This window comes from Lissotriton vulgaris, chromosome 7 (assembly GCF_964263255.1).
Source record: "Lissotriton vulgaris chromosome 7, aLisVul1.2, whole genome shotgun sequence".
Classification (NCBI taxonomy): domain Eukaryota; kingdom Metazoa; phylum Chordata; class Amphibia; order Caudata; family Salamandridae; genus Lissotriton; species Lissotriton vulgaris.
In genome coordinates, this window is record NC_141695.1 from 1,516,216,987 (window position 1) to 1,516,236,301 (window position 19,315).

General features: G+C 40.7%; 1 protein-coding gene across 1 annotated transcript in view; it reads left to right on the top strand.

Annotated features, from left to right (window-relative positions):
• Window positions 1-19,315, top strand: part of LOC147705913 (uncharacterized) — a 336,615-nt gene that overhangs the window by 206,990 nt on the left and 110,310 nt on the right. Inside the window, exons 5-6 of the mRNA XM_086929576.1 lie at window positions 4,699-4,804; window positions 17,376-17,436. Coding sequence (XP_086785702.1) covers window positions 4,699-4,804; window positions 17,376-17,436 — 167 coding nt within the window. The remainder of the gene's footprint in view (window positions 1-4,698; window positions 4,805-17,375; window positions 17,437-19,315) is intronic.

Below are 19,315 nucleotides of genomic sequence, written 5' to 3' on the forward strand. Positions count from 1 at the left end.
TACAGCCATTGATAAAATTAATCACAAGCCCCTGTAAATTGGACGACGTTATATGCAGCATGCTCATATGGTTGCCTAGGGAACTTTCAACAGCATTGTTAAACCACCAGAAGGTCATTCCTCTCAACAAGGGGTATACTCCACACTAAAATGTAAATACCCTGGTCCAAAAACTGGGGTGGTATCCCATGTTTCCTGCAATGCGCAGGTGTGAAATTAGTCAATGGAATCCGAAATGATGAGTCTACTAGCTTAACACTGATACTAATTAAGGTGATATTTTCTCTCTATGGAATATAAACTGCTCTCATTGCTATTGTTTGTCAAGTCAAGAATAACTTTATTTCGGTTCGGAGAACCATAAACGTTTAGCAGATAATGATGCATCAAGCATTACAAAACAAACACAAGAATACATTTTAAAAACAAATAATAACATTCTTTGGTTTGAAAAATTCTATGTATAAAATATTTGGTCTACAGCAGCATGGTATTATACAGTTCAAATTGTTGTGACAGTATAAATAGGACAGCAAGAAATTGCACTGTGCGTTAACAGCCTCTTTTACTCATAGCGCTTACTGATAGCCATGGAGAATTTTATGTAATTTGCTACCGCAATACAGATATCAGAGGTGGCCAGAGTGTGCAAAAAGTTAATACCATCAACATATGTACAAGGGCGAAAAATGTACTCCTTGCCTCTTTAGATAAGGTGCAGAATAGAATTAAGTGCATAGGGGCATATTATCAAGGGGGTTTATCTCCGCTTTTTTGGCTTTAAAAGCCAAGAAAGCGGAGATAAAATTATCTCCCTATTACCTAGCTGTCGCTAACACCAGTTAGCGGCAGCTAGTAGGAGATAGCGACCATCCTGGGCCCCACTTTGCATGTCAGTGATATTTATCACTAATGACATGCAAAGTGTGAAAACAGTCGCTAACATCGCTATCTCCTATTACGAACATTTGGAGATATTCGCTCTAAGCGCGAATATCTCCAAAAGCTAACACCTGCCCTGAGCAGTTCTTAGCCAAGTTATCCAATGGGAGGTGGATAACATGTCTAAGAGCATTAGCTCGGAAATGCATGAATATCACTGACTTTTCAGCGATATTCATGCATTGCGGGGATTTTTATCGCATTTGCGATAAACCTTGGTAATACCAAGGTTTATTTGCGGTAAAAATCGCCGCAGCTCAGCGGTAAATTTTTGTCTCTAACCAAGCAATAGCGATAATTATCGCTATTGCTTGGTAATATGCCCCTTAGTTCTTTGGCTTGCTGGATTACCACTGGGACAGGGCATAAGCTTATCTGCCCATCCTCTTTGGCACGGAAATGCAAGCAGAAAGTGCGAAGTACCTAAGTGAAATCTAGTTAAAAATAATCTAGTCTGCCAATGTTTTTCTTTTTACTGGATTATAATATTATAGCTGTCTCAAAGGTATTTTGGTCAAGCCAATCCTGAATAGACAGTGGACAGGTTATCTGTCAATCAGTCTCATTTATGATGAAATCAGTGGAAATTATAAATATGATTTTTAACGCTAAGATTTTCGGATTGTCCACCATAAATAGCTGAGATTTCGCTGGGATTTTAAATTGAGGATTACACTTGAATTGGATTTTAGAGCCACTTCACAGTGTAATAGATAGATGTAAGGCTAAAAGACAGCCCACCAGATCTTTCTCTATTAAGGACAGTTAAATAAAGTAATAGGCCTTCGAAAGAGATGAATGGCACTCAATTACCATAAGGTCAGAGCACAACAATGAATAGCAGTGTTGCATATGGCTAATCAGATGACTTACCTTGTTTTTCACTGTGTCACCATCTTCTCTTGTATCTGATGGGAGCTTTGCAACCTTAATCATAAAAAGTGGTCCACTGACATTTGAAGAACCACTTCAATTTGAGGTGGTTCTTCTAGATGGAGGAGGGGGCTTTGAAATAAATGTTCTTCCTGAGCTTTCTCATGTGTTCTCCTACTTGGTGTATCTTGGATTGCTGTTATGTGCACCTGATATTTGCCCTCCCGCTTCCTTTTCCAAAAAATTGGCCGACCGTCAGTGGGATCGCAAGGGCGATACGCAGGTGAAATGGTTGTTTGATGAATAGCAGGATGTGCTGGCCAAATCTTGATACAGACTTTTATTTATCTATTTGAAAACTCCTGTCATTTTTTTTAATCAATAACTGAACCATACATTTTACCTTTCTAATCTCGACTCTCAGTGTTTCTGTCCTAACTACGAGGTCTTCCTCTTTGCCAATGGTCAGAGCCAGTGATTTTTCCTTACGGTATTTTCCTTACGGTAGCTGCATACATCCATTTTACTGTGTTATATATGTGTTTGAGTAACGTTATTGGAACAGGCAAGATTATCATTTATTGTAGTATTTGCATCCATATCATGAAGGGCTTTTACTTAGTTGGACAGCTCTTTTGTCTGATTGTAGGTTTAACTATTTAAGTCAAGAACTCTGAAACTTTTGTGGCCAGATTAGGACTCCATTTGCTTCTTTCTATACTTACATTAGTCTCAACCTCTTCAATAAATACACTGGTATCCTTCGGGGTATCATCTTTGACCATGTACCCTATTAACTCACCTCTTATATTTTCCATCTGCCTACAAGGCCTCAACTGCTATTTTTTGCCCATGCTTCATATACAATTGTATACAAGCATAACATTATTTATAAATGGTTTACAGCTTCCCAGAAGCCGCCAGCTAAGAAACCACTTTCCTAAAGACAAGGAACAAACATCTACAAAGAAGCTGTTTTACAGAGATCATTATGACCAACACTGTAATAAATTCCATTAATACTATAGGAAGAAAATGTAAGAACAAAAATGGCCAGCGGAAAACTAATAAGACTGGACTTCCAAGGATACATGGTCATACCTATCAATGAGCCAATGGGCCTTGTCCTGCGTCGTTCGGCGATGATGGGTAAAGATGACCCCACCCTTGGCCTAGGTTTCGCCAGGGTGCATTCCTCACGTGTCCCATACAGCAGGGTGAGAGGTTGTTCTGTGTAACACTCAATAAGTGGTGATAGGGGCCTGACTCCTCAGATGACTTGTGGGGCAAGAAGTCTCTCTTAGATCCCCCCCCCCAACATGATCACAACTCTGCAGTCTTGGCATCCCCTTTATCTTTCCCTTTCATTGTCATCCATTCTTAAATTCATTCATCTACCATCTTCTCACCCATCCACCTATTTATTTATTTATTTAGTAAGCCATGCAGTCATGTGTCCAAGTGTCATCAATCCATCGAAGGATTGGCCAAGGTTCTATAATGAAAAATGTGGTGAAAAACACACCATATGTGCATTTTTTTAAAGTACATTTCTTGGTGGAGAACCCCCACCAACCCCTTTTTGCAGTGGTCAGACTCGCTTGCTGTCTTCACTTGCTCTGTGCGGTATGACAGTTGGTCAGACAAAATGTGCCAAGGCTTCTTTTGGCTTCCAGTCAAGCCTTGGTATTGCAATGGGCGAGAAATCCTCAAACGCAACTTCTCTTTGTTAGTGGAAATGAGGGGATGAAAAATGGCCCGAGACCTGTAGTATGTCTCTACACAGGGAGGAAAGTAGAGGGCTACGAGGAGAACAGGAGCGCAAGTGGGTTAAGTGGGTTAAGTGTTACTTTTGTTGTTTCAGATTATAGAATTGACAGTACACCGAAAAGCGAAGATATTGTACTCTGCTCATATTCCAAGTAATACTCCAGAGAATTTAGATGAATACACTTTCATAAACAGAGGTATCCGAAGCAGGGCCCCGCATTGGGGTTCTGCAGATCACCACAGAAATCACAGCCATGGATCCTGTTCTTTCTCCTTCTTACTGGACAGGGACACATCTCAGTTGCCTACTCCTGTGTTGCTGTGGGTGTTCGCATGGCACATTCACATATTTACCCTTAGTGGTAGACCTGGCAATGTGTTGAAATGCTATGCAACCCCAGGTGAGGCTTAATGGGGAGAAATGCCTTTATTTATTCTCGTTCTCCTCATTTAGAAAGAGGAAAATGCCTCAGAGGATTGTTTTTGTGCAGGATGGTGTACCTTTCCGACACAGAAACAATTCTGCTTATAGAGCAGGCTCCCTTGCACCATGGTGCAAGGGTGCTGTTTTGGCGCTAGGCAGCAAAGAGGGTGCCTGTGCAAGGAAAGGACAGGAATGCACCTTATGGTGTTAAGTAGGGCGCATTCATGCCCTTTCCCTTTCAAGCAGTGCAGCAAGGTGGTTTGCCGCGTTGGACTGCATGATTGATAAATGTGCTCCAAAGGATTTATAGATCATGCAGCTTTACTTGAAACAAGATCATGATCCGAATTATGTAAGTGGTTTATACCGACTGCTCCTAGACATTATTCATTGATTACCGGTTTGCACTAAAGCCTAGTTATGGGGGGCTGGTAGAAATGATTGGAGCATATTCTGCTGACATGCAAATGTATTGGTTTGATTCTTATGCTTCCAGAGCGCCCCAATACTAGCTCCTCGGTTCTAAATAATGACTGCACCACGGGTAATGTTTCAAACTGCAGTTTAAAAAATAATAAATGCCAAGAAAGTGAATATAGCAAAAACATGAAACAACTAGCAACTGTTTATGTGCATCCCAATGATTGTCAATGTAAGGATCTATGTAACATTTTATTTTATTTTTACAGACAATCAGGAGGACTATTATCAGGTTTGCTCGGAGTAATAGTGGGCTTACTTGATGGCCTGCTTTCATTTCTGAATGACTTACTTAAAGGGGTACTCTATTCTGTGGTGAGTCACTATCTGAAAGCATACTTTTATCAAACCTATATTGCACAGTTTATTTGCAATCAATGTATGACATTTTTGTTTTTTTTATTATTGGTACGTACTAATGCAACCAATTTGTAGAAAGAGGGGCCACTTTATTGCAAAAATATTTGTGTAGACTTGAATATTTTTGTCATCCAAAGTCAAGCACACATTTTAAGACCGACGTTTGCAATTTACTGGAAATACTCAAGGCTCCAGAATTGCTCAAAAATCTTTAAACACAAGACAGGTTAGAAACCCAGGCGAGCCTGCCCATTTCGACCACCTTAGCACCATTCATAGTTGTAGAAACTATTTTTGCAATGTTACCTGCTCTTTGGTGTTCTGAATCTGACCAATCCCTGTATTAACACTTATAACCTCTTCTGACATAGGCTACATGCTTGCATGTTGCAAGAGGAGTGAGAATGTAATCCTTTTTCTATTGCTTACATTAATTTTTGCTTGGTACTGTTGGTAAATGAATCTGACTGTGCCCTGGGCTCTGCTTACAAGGCCCAGTGCCAGTACTTTCATTATAAGGATATGCAAATTTAGAGTAATTATAATTGGTACTGACAGCCTAGCTGTAAGTCCCTTATATATAATAGGGTCATGTAGATTTAAAGTCCCAGTAGACTTAATGCAGTAAAGTGCACACTACTTTGGTGTGTGCTTTAATTGTAAAGGCTGAAGTGCATTTGTGGCTGTCCTTATCTAAATTATATGTGCAAATTCGACTTCTACATATACCCCCCCCCCTGCCGAAGGTCTTCCTTAGGTGGACCAAGGGTACAGTGCCTTGTAATTATAAGCAGGGACATTATAAAATATGTTTTATAAGCCCTGGTGAGGGGAAACCTGCCAATTCTGTTTCCCCTAATGTAGTGAATGGTTCCATAGGCTAACACTGAGATATTTTATTTAAGTATACATTTTGACAGGAGCTACCTAATAATACACTTCGGGGTATCTAATTGATGGTTAAGATAAATCCAACAACTTGTCACTGTTAGATTTATAATAACTGATACACAAAAGGTGTTAAACTTTCTATTCTGTGAGCCAGATTCTAGGTTTCCAGCTGTCATCTCCTGATTGGCCCACCTTTTCCAGGCTAAGCCAGAAGTACTTTATGAGGTGTGAAGTGTCCAGTCAGAGAAGACATGGATTTCCTATAAGAGGAGAAATTTAGTTGCGAATCAAAATGGCAGGAAGAGGGTGGGGAAGCCAAACTGGTCTTCAAAGGGAGAATGACAGTTTAGAACTAGCACACACGTAGCTCCACATCTTGCACCCCTAGCCATACAGACACCTCAGTAATTACATTAGTCAAGGGTTGAAAGGTTTTTTTTTGTGAAACTTAGCCACCCCTGCGGTTTACCTTAGCCAGATCTAACCCCAGATGATAGCATTTCTCCATGTTGGATTTTGAGAGAATGGTGCTTTCTGGGACAAGAATATGTCACACTTCGGAGGAAGTGGTCATACACCTGGGTAGCACCCTGCATTCCATTGATCAGGGGTGCCCCCTTGCGCGATGCCCAGAAAATTGTGAATAAATATGGAGTAGCTGCTCAGCTCCTCAGATCTGCTGCCTTAAACAACAAGGAAAAGAGGGACTGCCCTACTCGAATCAGGATCTGCACTCAAATGAATCTGAAGGACTGCACCCTCTCCACAATCTAGTGCTACAGCCCTAACAACTTAGCCTTGTTTCAAGAAGGATTAAGGAGTGGACTCCTTGTGAGTTACTGTTTAATAGACTGCGTCTTCATCATCTCCACCCAGAGTTCTCATCCTGGAGTGCGTCCAATGGACTTTTAAGGATTTAGCCAGGTGCACTGTGAGAATTGAATCCACCATCTAGGTGATTTCAGACTAGTGGATTTATGTTTTGGATACTTTGATCCCTCAAAAAGATCTTCAGGAAGTAGTTCTAGAAGTTTGGTGATGTTTAGGAACTTTGGGGCTCATTATGATGGCGAAAGGACCGCCACTGCCGGGCCAGAGATGGCGTACTACCGCCATCATACAGAAATTTTCCACCACCAAATTAGGGTGGAAGTGGGAATCCCAATGGTACTGCAGCAGACGGAAAGTCCATCTGCCATGTTTCCGCAAGGCGGTCCTCTTCTGCCCACCTTGCGGAACCCGGAACCAGGGCAACATTGCGTAGGGATTATGGTATCCCTTTCTGCCTTTCTTTTTGCAGCAGATGTAGACTGGCTTTGGGGGCCCATTGCGGGCCCCCTCTGTGTGTGTGGGGGTACCCATGGTACCTCCCTGCATTTCCCTGCACTGCGTGGCAGGCACTGTGTGGTGCCTGCCATGTAGTGCAGGGAAATGCTCAGTATGGCCTTTCAACATTGCGGACAGTGCTGCAGCCGGCAGCACCATACACAATGTTAAAAGGCCAGGATGTGCCCGCCAGTATGGCGGGTGCATCCTATTTGCACTGGTGGGACTGCTGTGCGTCTGGCGGGCGGTTCTGGCACCGCTATGATGTCCGCCCGGCATCATAATGAGCCCTTTTCTGTCAAAAACCACCATAACGTTACTGACTGGACACCGAGAGTCAAGCGGCTAGCTTGAACTGCATCCCAGCCTGGATTTGAGGTGTATCCCGCTAAAAGAGTTCCAAGCTTTGACCGACGCCTTGCAGAGAAACATTCAGACAACGGTGGATCAAAATTGGCCTACTGGAGGGGACCGATTAACATTGAAAGCAAAATCCTTTATAAACATTTCAATGTTCGAAGGTGGAATTTTGACAGAGGCCTCCTGCTTAGTGTATCCCACCAGGCTCCTTCGTGGTGACCAGATTCCCAAAGTGGCGCTATAAGTTTTTATGCACTAGAAAGTGTTTATTCTTTAAAAAAAATCATATCTCTGGTTCCCTACATATTGTTAGTGTGTATTGTGTCTTACTTATTTGATGTATTGGTGTTTTTAAATGCTTTACACACCTGACTCTTAAGTTACACCTACCTGCCTGCTGCTTGCCAGCTACCTAGGGTTGAGCAAGGGAAGAATTTATTGAGACCTTGACTGACCCTTTTAATGTGTTTTTGGCCTTAAAACTAGTGGTAAGTCACTACTTTTCACTACTAATAAACTGATTTCCAACAATAGGTGTAAGGTTGGTAATTGGCAGATGTAGGTTCAATTGTCCAAGTAGGGACCCTTGCTTCTAGTCAGGGTAAGGTGGATACACACTTTAGATAACCCCTGATCACCCCTTTGGTAACTTGGGATGAGCAGACAGGCTTATCCCAAAGGCAGTGTGTAAACTATTTGTACCAACGCTTACAGTAACATAGTGAAAAACACAAAAAATGGATGCCACAACAGTTTAGAGAAATAAAGTATCTTTATCTAAATCAAACAAGCCCAAAATGGCAAAAATCCTACATATATAATTAAAAAAATGATAAACTATTGATGCGTGATTTTACAACAAGGTACCTGTAGGTGCGTCAAAGTTCACAAGGCCAAACAGCTGCAGACAGGAGAAAATACAGTGATGCGTCAGTTCCTGAGTCCTTGGGGAGGCGGGCGACAGTTCTGCTGCACGCAGAAGAAGTGATGCGCCGAATTGGGACTGTAGGCGGAAGTGAAACATTGAAATCCAAGACAATTCTGGTTGGCGGTGATGCATGGGAAAACTTGGTACACAGGTACTATGCATGACACACCGTCACCCTCAGGACACAGCGAGGCTTTGCGTTGTCCGGCGTCATTTTCGAGAGGCTCAGTTGACCAGTTCTTGCAGAGATTAGCTGCAAAACCCACCTCTGACGCCCTGTAACTCGAAGGAGGCACCTCAGGCAAGGGTAGGAAACACAGATGGCAGAGTCCGGCAGCACCAGCAGAGTTGCATGAAGTCTTTTATGTCCCTGAGATTTCTTAACAGGAGGCACGCACACACATGTCCTTAGAGAACCTTCACAAGCAAGATACACAGCAAAATCCAGTCCTTTGTCCTCTCCTTGGCAGAAACAGCAACTGCAGGCCAACCCAGCAAAGCACACACAGCAAAGAGGCAGCCTTCCTTCTCAAAATTATCCAGCTCTTTCCCTTGGCAGTGGCTCCTCTTGATTCTAGAGGTCATCTAATTCTCTGGGGTTTAAGGTACAGTACTTATACGCCATGTTGGCTTTGTTCTCTTTGTGGCAAGAGTCTCTGAGTCCAATCAAAACTAGCTCTGCCCTCTCTGGTAAATCTTCACTACAAGGGGTGGAGACAGAATTGTGCAGAGGAGACACCGCCTATTCAGGTGCAAGTGAAAACTCCTCCCACAATTCTAAATGCAGCCATGGTCTTTTCGGCTCATCGCTGAGCCGCCCAGGAAAGACAGGAAACACCTCAACCCCCCTTGTGGCGGTCCACAGTTAATGCACATCCCCAGCCCCTGCCACTCCAATACCAGACAGTCAATACCCAAAGCAGCAAAGGCACACAGAATAGTTAGATAAGAAAATGCCTACTTTCTAAAAGAGTCTTCCAAAGGCACATGGATAACGCAACCCATCTGTCGCACTGCTGAATGGGGCTTTTCCCCAGTAAACCACTAGTGATGGGCAACAATTCAGGAATGTGAATCTATGGGAGATATCAACACTATAGAACTATAGTTCGCAAAAATAACTTGTTTCGTAATCCGCCCAGGGCTAATACTCTGAGACAGATATCTATGTATGGCAAAGAGGAACAAATAGGAATGGGCATCATATAGCTGCAATAGTAATGCTGTGACAAGACTACCAATGAGCACCAGAAGCCTTGCTGTTATACAAACAGTTATCCTATATTTTCAGAGGAATTCACCAATGAGTGACATAGGAATAGGCATTCAACAACCATAATATAACTAGGTATTGCAGCTCTCGTGACCCTCTGCAATAATGCATGTGCCCTAACAGATCAGTTTGATCACATGGTCACAGGTTAGATTCCAGGTGGTCCACTCAAGCTATTTTTTGTCTGAGGTCAATAAAAGGGTTACCATTAAGCTGGGTTTCAACCCTTTATTCAGTGCCAAGATGCAGCAAGAAGTGATCTTGCCCTTTGCAGATACACATTCTACACATTTTCTGGGTTATAGTGTTCACCGTACAGCAGAGAAGCATACCAAAAAGACATGTTTTCTGACACCCATTTTTGGCCACCAGTCTTAAAATATATATTTCAATAATTTTTAGCACCAAAGTATAAAACTTTGGAAACAGTAATGCCTCCCCAACACAACTCTATAGATAGAACACAAATAGCCCTTCCACAGCACATTGAATAACAAGAAATTCCACAATGGTAATGTGACATTGCTGAGTATCACCTCTGGAAAGTCCAAATCCTCGCCCGCAGCTATTTGGAAAACAGCAAAGTTGAGCGGGCAGAGAGGAAAGGAGCCATAGGAACAAGATAGTCACTTTGTCAGTTCAAACATCAATCTAAATATACTGGCTCCATTACCACCCTCTCACAGAGCTATTTTTACTGTGCTTTGTTATCATTAACCTGAGTGAACATCTATATATATGGACCATGGATCAGTAGCTATCATCTCTGTGAGTTCCATTTCATCTCATTAACAAAAGAGGAATGGTTCAGCAACTTCCACAGGGGAAAAATGAGTTTTGCCCTTCATTACCACATTCTGCTTTGCAAGATGCCACAATGAAATATTGCATCCTAGAGCAATCAAGTCTTTTTTAAAACAATGGGGTTGTTAATGCTACTTCAATGTCGGCCTACTGTAATCTGAGAAAAACAAAATTCTTCCTTTATGCAGCTTTATATTTCCGCTCTGCTGCATTGCATGCTGGACATTGCAATGTCATCAGTGAGATCACCAATTATGTTATTTACCATGTAATGAGGCATGTATTTTGTGGGAGGCCACTAGCAGTGAATGACAGTGGTGCAAATTATGACAGTCCTGTAAAATGAAAAGCAGGCACTCCAAGGAATGTGGTTCCAAATCAAATTTGTTAACCAAAAATTCATGGTAGGCAACATCAAATCATTTTTCTATTTGTATGCTTTTGTTCAAAATAGTGATACAGAGTTTTTAAGGCATTTTTTAAAGAAACAACTCATGACTCAATAGTGCACTGAAAGATTGAACATAGAAAGCATCCTTGTTTTAAGTGTTTGTTGATGACATCTCAGAATATTAGAAAACATTCACATTTCATTATTTGAATTGACTGAAATCAATTCATTTTACAAGTGAAAGCATTAACCATTTCCATGCTGCCGTCGGCCAATGGACGACGGCAGTACTACCTCCCCAGTGCTGCCATCGCCCCACCCGCGCACGAAAACGCCCGCACCGCTGCGGAATTACCGCTGCGGTTAACGGGTTAAGAGGTAACAAAACATCAGAATTAGAAGAAAATGCAACACAATAACAATCCAACACCCATTTGTGAAAATAGGTTCAGGTTTAAAATTAGAACACCTCAATGACAGACATCTACTAGATGTTTCCAGAGATAGCAATTTTTAAAGGAACAATAAATCACAGGTTTTCACATAGCTCAATAAATCAGTGAAATGTACTGCAACTCACAGTTTAGTTAGGGTTAGCCAGAATATGTAATTTAGAAACAGCTATAAGGGCATACTTGTGGTGACCATATCTCCGGCAGGGAGCCAGTCATAGGAACCAACAAGGTCAAGTGGAACATTTACCTCACAAGGAAAGCAGTCTAAAGTCCAAATCCAGTGTTTATGGGCAACCCACCAAAGACTTCAATGGAGTGGTTCTAGTGCCACTGATACAAGATGCTGAAAATGCTGTAGGATGCTGAAGATGCTATGCGATCGACGAGGGGCTCCCTGGGACTACTCCTCAGTTCACAGCCTTAGTGGGGTGACTTTGGCCACAGGGGTCAATGTCCCTCAAAGCCATGATGGGTCCAGTAAAAGTCCAATTGCCACTAATTTACTGGTCACTGGTAACAATGAAACCAGTGGTTCTCTTTGGAAAACCCTGTGTACTCCTTGGGGGACCAAACTACACTCCGACTACTCTCCCAGGTCCAACAGGCTCAAGTGCAACTTTTGAGCATCGTTACTCAGCCTTTCTAGCTGCACGTCAGTGGCCAGTGAGGGTCAAGTGTACTCCAGTTTTTGTGGCACTGTAGCTGTAACAGGAAGTCCGCCAACTGAATCTTGGAGTTACCTTCTGTTTCTGTGGCTTGGAGATGACTTTTCCTTGAGCGGGAGACCACAAGCACAGTCCTTTCTTTGCTATCCCAAGATGCAGCAGGTACAGTTCAGTCTTTCATGCAGCCTCTCTTTGCTGGGTCTCAGGAATGGCAGGGAAGACGTTCTTTGGTCCTCTGTACAGTTCAGATATAATCTGGCATCTGAGTGCCAGGGGTGCCACTTTTATGCCTGTGTCTTGCCCAGGGAGATGTAGTGACTACCTAGCCAATGGGCTACCAGGTTCACTTCCACCTGAATACAACTTCCTGTGAACTGTGGCATCTAGCTAGCCCAGAATGTACAATTTTGCCCACTCCCAAAATGGCAATACCCTTCTCTTGGTGTGGAGAGCTCACAAGCCCAACCCAGAGGTGTGGCTACCTTGGGGCTACAAGCTGCTGGAAAAACGGTATGTCAACCACTTCTTACTCTCTGTCTGAGATGTCAGCCAAGCTGCTAATACAAAAGAGCACCATATCTCACGTGTGACTGCCATTTGCCACTCAAAAGCAGGTTTTTTCCTTTGAAACTCACCCTTTAGGCTCACACCTTGCTTGGCCAACTTAGCAGGAGGAGGTTGCACCTCTTCAGTCAGCAGGGGATGTATGACGTTACAACGCATACTTTTACAACGCCTACCTTTACAACACATTTTTTACACCGCAACATCCATTACAACGCATACCATTACAACGCATGCCATTACAACGAATTCTTTGAAACTACCTTTACAACGCATTCCACTACAACGCATACTACATTTACAACGCATACCTTACAACGCATAACATTACATTGCATGTAAGGTAATTATTGGGTAGTGTAGGGGTAAGAATTACTATTCTAACTCCAGGGGGTGCAACAGTAGGGTAAGTGTTGGATAGTATAGGGGTTAAAATTACTAATCTAACTCCAGGGGGTGCAACAGTAGGGTATGTGTTGGATAGTGTAGGGGTTAAAATTACTATTCTAACTCCAGGGGGTGCAACAGTAGGGTAAGTGTTGGATAGTGTAGGGGTACTATGTGTTGTAATGCTATGCGTTGTAATGGTATGCGTTGTAATGACTGCGTTGTAATGACATGCGTTGTAGTGGTGTGCGTTGTAGTGTCATGCGTTGTAATGGTTGCTTTGTAAATGCATGCATTGTAATGGATGTTGCATTGTAAAAGTTTCGTTGTAATGGTAGTGCGTTGCAAAAGTTGCGTTGTAAAGGTTGTTTCACGTCAGCAGGCCCTTTGTGATCTTTTCTGAGAGTCGTTCTCACCTCTCCTGAGGAGAGCAGAAGGCTGTCTCAAGGATAGCAACTTTGGTGAAACAGTAAACAGTCAATGGAAACGTTGGTCAAAAAAGTGACATCTTGCTAAAATGGACATTTGTGCACAAATTACATTAAATTCAACTTGAGCATCATGGATGGTTAAATGTAGCGATTCTTTTAACACCATGAAGTACCATACATGGTATTCCTAATCAGACGTTAGCACTGCTGAATTGTCCTAGTTTAATTCTGTACTTTCGAATGGGGATACTAGACTTTCCACAGTAAAAATGAAAATGTACTGTTTTTACTGTCAATAAATGTAAAGCTAGTAAAACACATGGGCATCTTTTCAATATGATGCACCATGTCTATAGGGCTCATTGTTCAAGTTCAAGTTCAATAAACTTTATTCGGTTAAAAAGCTAGTAACCATAAAAGTAACAAACATATAAACAAAATACAATGATTACAGCAGTTACAATAATTACTTCTCATAATTAATAGTACAGTGAGGTAGGTCGATAGGGAGTCTAGGATGTTTCAGTTTGAATTTGTTTCCTAAATTTACAAACAGTTTTTAAATAATTTAAAATCACAGTAACAGTTAAAATCGTGTCCATTTTCTGTACTTCTAAAAAAGCTGGCGGCATCTGGTTAAATTCATGTTTTTTAAAAAAGGGACTATGATTTTCCTACGTATAGCAGTATAAAATTTGCAGAAAAAAAGGATATGTATATCAGATTGTTGTGACGTGCCGTCACACAAACAAGCGGGCAAAATGTGATTCCATGAGTTCATGGATGGAAAAGACACTAATCTAAAATATATACAAAATCTAAAACGGGTTAAAAGAAAACGATCATAATTAGTCATGGACAGGGATAAATATGGCTGTACAGTGTTAGTCTCACAGAGGGTAGGAAGGTGAGAGTGTACTGTGGGTTTCAAGATTTCGACTCTCTTCCCCTTATCCAGCAAGTGGTTCAGGCAGATGGTTTTTAGTGTCTTCCTGGGAATAGTGTCCATTGTGGATGGATCCGAGAAATATGAATGTAAACCAATCTCGGTCAAAAAGTGCTTAACATATCCCAGCCATTCCATTCTGTCCGCATGGTCCAAACTGAGGGTGTCACGTAGCAGGGCCCGATTCATAACGCATTCGTTAGTAGTCCATACCCTGTGCCACAATAGGATAGGTTGAATTCTGATAATATCCGTTATGTAGGGTTGGCCAAGTTCAGCGTGACAATTAAATGTGGCAGCACACTGTGGAACTGCTAGAACTCCCCTCAGAAATTTGTTTTCTACCAGCTGGATTTGGTCAACATTTGCGTGTCCCCACAGACCTGAGCCATACATAGCCACGGACAAGCATGTAGCTTTATAGATGGTTAACATTTCTTTTATCGGTTTCCTGCCCAATTTTCTAACAAAATTCTGTAGAGCCATGATCGTTTTCATAAATAAAAGAGTTCTAGCCTTAATAGCGCTTGTCCAGGAACCTGACTCATGGAATAAAATGCCCAAATAAGAAAAGGTTGGGGTGTTATCCAGCGGCACATTGTTTAAAACAATACGCTTCATTAGTTTATCTGGTTTTAGGCCACAATTCATTGTGAAGGTCTTGCTACAGTTTACTAGTAGGTCCAGGTTCAACATAAATTTCTCAAAACTAACTACTAGTTTCTGCAGGGCACGTGGAGTGCGTGCCATGAGTACTGCATCATCCGCGTACATGAGCGCAGGGATTTCCCTCCTCCCCACCCTGGGCATATCCCTACACTCCTGCAGCAGATGACGCTCGAGCCCATTAATATATAAGAGGAACAGAAAAGGTGCCAATACGCAACCTTGCCGCACTCCACGGCCTACACTAAATTGTCTGGAGCATTCTCCTCCCCTGCCATAGCGAACAGAGGCTGTGGCTCCACTGTAGAGTTCCCTCAAAAAACAGATGATGTTATTGTCCACTCCCAAACCTTTCATTATATCCCACAATTTTGAGTGTGATACACAGTCGAACGCTGAAGAAAGGTCGACAAAAGTAAAATACAAGCGTTCAGATTTAATCCTTATATATTTATGCTGCAAAAGCATTAGGTTTAACCCTTGCTCAATTGTACCAATCCCTTTTTGAAAACCAAATTGCAAATCACAAATAATATCATTTTCCTCTGCCCAGCTTTGGAGTCTTGCCAACACAACACGTCCTAAGATTTTTACTGAAGAATCAAGAAGGGAGATTGGTCTGTAACAGGCACAGCTATTCCTATCTCCCTTCTTGTAGATGGGAACAATGACTGAGGTGAACCAAGATTCTTTCAGACCCAGTGAAAGAGCTGCATTAAAAAGTTGTACTAACATTGGCCCCCAGATTTCAGTATTAGCTTTAAATAGGTCTGCCGGAATCCCATCGGGTCCGGCAGCCTTACCGCATTTAGTAGATCCCAAGGCTAAAAGCACTTCATCAATTGTTATAACCAGGTTGTAACTCTGTTGTACATCCAGGCTAGAGTTAAGACCCCCACCATGGATGTCTTCCTGTGCTTTGTAAAGGTTTGAAAAATGGTCTACCCATTTGTCCTCGTCTATTGCAATCTCGATTCGCGCCGTGTGAGTTTCATAAGGGAAAGGGGTGTTTATTGCTTTCCAAAATGCAGCAGAATCTTTAGATTGCGAGGCCTCACAAAGGGAATCTAATGCCTCCTTATTCAACGCGGTTTTCCTTGCTCTCAGGGCCTGAGTATATGTGTTCCTACACTCTCTTATTTCATTTTTATCCCTAGGGGATCTGTGTACTGCATGTTTTAGGTTTTTCAAAGCCCTTGTACATGCAGTATTAAACCAGCTCTTGGGCCCCTTGGCTCTGCGTTTTGCCTCCACCCTTAGGCTACTTTTTATGTTTGCAGCTATTGTTCCAAAGTGCTCAATAATTTGATCGTTAGTGGAGCTGTCACTTAGGCAGATCCTAAAATTATTTGAGCACTCCTCCCAGAGTTTCTCAAAAAAGGTTGTGGGGATTACTTTACTCCATTTTAGTGTGTACCCATTTTGTCTCCCAAGAACAACATAAACCGCTGTCTCTACTAGAGACGCGGCCGTCGATGGGTCTGGGAACAAATATGCTACCTTAAGAGATTGTGGGAGGTGGTCACTTATGGGTAATTGGATATTCATAACCCCCAGAAGTCTATGATTGAGGTTACTGGAGGTAATAATAAAATCAATAGTTGTCGATAAGCCTCTCCCAATAAAAGTCGGAGCAAACGGTGTGGGTTCTGGGACTGATTCATTGGCTCATTGTCCTACCTCAGGAGTGACATCAATATTTTAAAAAGAAGGTTTGGACTTTGAAATTACTTTCAATGGCAAAGTCGAGATTGCAGTTTAAAAACTGCTAAGCCAGCCAGCATGGGCTGACTGGGAGTCATGTGTAGCTTTGCCATGCTCTTGGTGGTACAGTAAGCACTGCAGTCTATGAGGGGCACTTCAAATTCTACACCCTGGGTACAGGTGGTACCATATAAATGTGATTTATAAGTAAGTTAACTTATGCCAATTTAGGGTGAGCAAATTAGGCACATGTTTTCATGGGACATAGCACTGGCACGGAGGCCTGTGTGGCAGGACCTAGCGAATTTACAGATTTGAAATAACAGCAGCAACTTTCCATATGCTTGGGGTGATCATGCAAAAAGAGACATGTCAGAATATAATGATCTCCTCCATATTTTGCTTGCTCTTGTCAGTATCATGGTAATGATATTATGGTATCATAATGTTTCTGTAGCTGATTTTCCGACTTTCTACCCAATAGAAAGCATTATGCAAATACAAATGCGAGTACGTCAGTTAAGGATTGAAAGGTTAATGGGATTGGACAAAGAGAGGGAGCGTGTAGGAGTTTCTTCCTAGATGGTGAAAAGATGAGTACTGTATTTAGGTCACACAAGTATCAGTGAATGATAGAAAGTGGAAGGTAACACATTTAGTTCAAAGCTACATAAATACTACTTTCAAACTCTTTTCCTAAGAGAAAGCTTGTTTTGTTTATTGTTTTTGTTTCAGTTGCCCGATCTTTTGAAGACAGTTCAAGATTTATTGAATGACAATTTGAAAAAGATGACAGGTACGTTTCCAAATGTAATTTATTTGTTCCCATTGTTAACTATGTCTGCATTTCCCTGACTCTCTGTGTTTCTCTTTCTTTCGCTCTCATTCTTTGTCTCTCAATATATATGTATGTATGAAAACATGGTTATGAGGTAATACCAAGAAAACACTGAAATTCCCCAGGTATGTTTACCTCCACAAGCCATAACTCGTAGAAGAGCAATGCAACCCATAGCTTCCACAACAATGCTTATGATCTCATAAGTTAGTTGTATGTGCCTCTTTTCCTCTTTCATGCTTTCATACATACATACAAATATTTATGCCTGTTCGTCCTTGTGAATGTCTATATATATATCTATAAATATATCACGTGATCAAGCTTTCTGGGAAAGCGAAACCTGTTGTGAATAAACACAGCAGTGAATATTGACAAACACGGAGTCTTCCTTTACTGAGAGTGCGCTTTCGAGTGATATATCTTATGAGGATTGAAACGGATCACTGAAATAATATAGACTGCCAAAATATCGACCTGCAAAAATATCGTTGCCAAAATATCGACAGACAAAATATCGACTTTCTATCTACAAACAGGTAAGTACAAAAATATTGAGTACAAAATATTGTTAACAATAATATAGATGTAAAAAATATCGACTTTAGTAAAACAGTGTTAAATTAAATTAATATTAAATTTTAATTACTAAAATATACTTAAAAATACTTAAATTAAATTATAATAATTAAATAATAAATGTAAATAATAAAACTAATTTTTTACAATCTTATTTGTTGACCCTGAACCCTAAAATATACCCCTTTACCCAAAAACCCAAAACTGACCCTGAACCCTAAAAATACCCCTTTACCCAAAAACTAAAAACTGACCCTGAACCCTAAAAATGCCCCTTTACCCAAAAACTGAAAACTGACCCTGAACCCTAAAAATGCCCCTTTACCCAAAAACTGAAAACTGACCTTGAACCCTAAAAATGCCCCTTTACCCAATAAACTGAAAACTGACCCTGAACCCTAAAAATGCCCCTTTACCCAAAAACTGAAAACTGACCCTGAACCCTAAAAATGCCCCTTTACCCACAAACTGAAAACTGACCCTGAACCCTAAAAATGCCCCTTTACCCAAAAACTGAAAACTGACCCTGAACCCTAAAAATGCCCCTTTACCCAAAAACTGAAAACTGACCCTGAACCCTAAAAATGCCCCTTACCAAAAAACTGAAAACTGACCCTGAACCCTAAAAATGGCCCTTTACCCATAAACTAAAAACTGACCCTGAACCCTAAAAATACTCCTTTACCAAAAATTTATCAATATTATTTAATTACCAAATAATTATTAATTAACAATAACAATAAAGTAAATATATTAGCACATTAGCTGTAATTATTTTAATAATTAATATTATTTTTTCCCAATTAATTACTTAACAATAACACAAAATTATATATATTTAAATGTACTCTAATTAATGTAATTAACTAATTACAATTAATCAATTACCAATTAATTACTAATTCAAAATATGTACAAAATTATATTAATTAATTAACTAATTATTATTAATTATCAATTAATTATTAATTATAAATATTTACAAACATATATTAATTAATTAATTATTATTAAATTACTTCCCACCCTATTCCCCTATAAACCCACAACCCGCTACAGAATTACATAACGCAATTATTAAAAAAACAAAATCCATTTAATAAAATATTTTATAACATTAATACACACTTTTCACACATATTATTACATAAAAATACACTATAAAATATTATATATTATTAAAAATTCGATATTTTTGCTATCTATATTTTATACAGTCGATATTACTTCACTTACCTGAAAAACGATATTTTTGTAG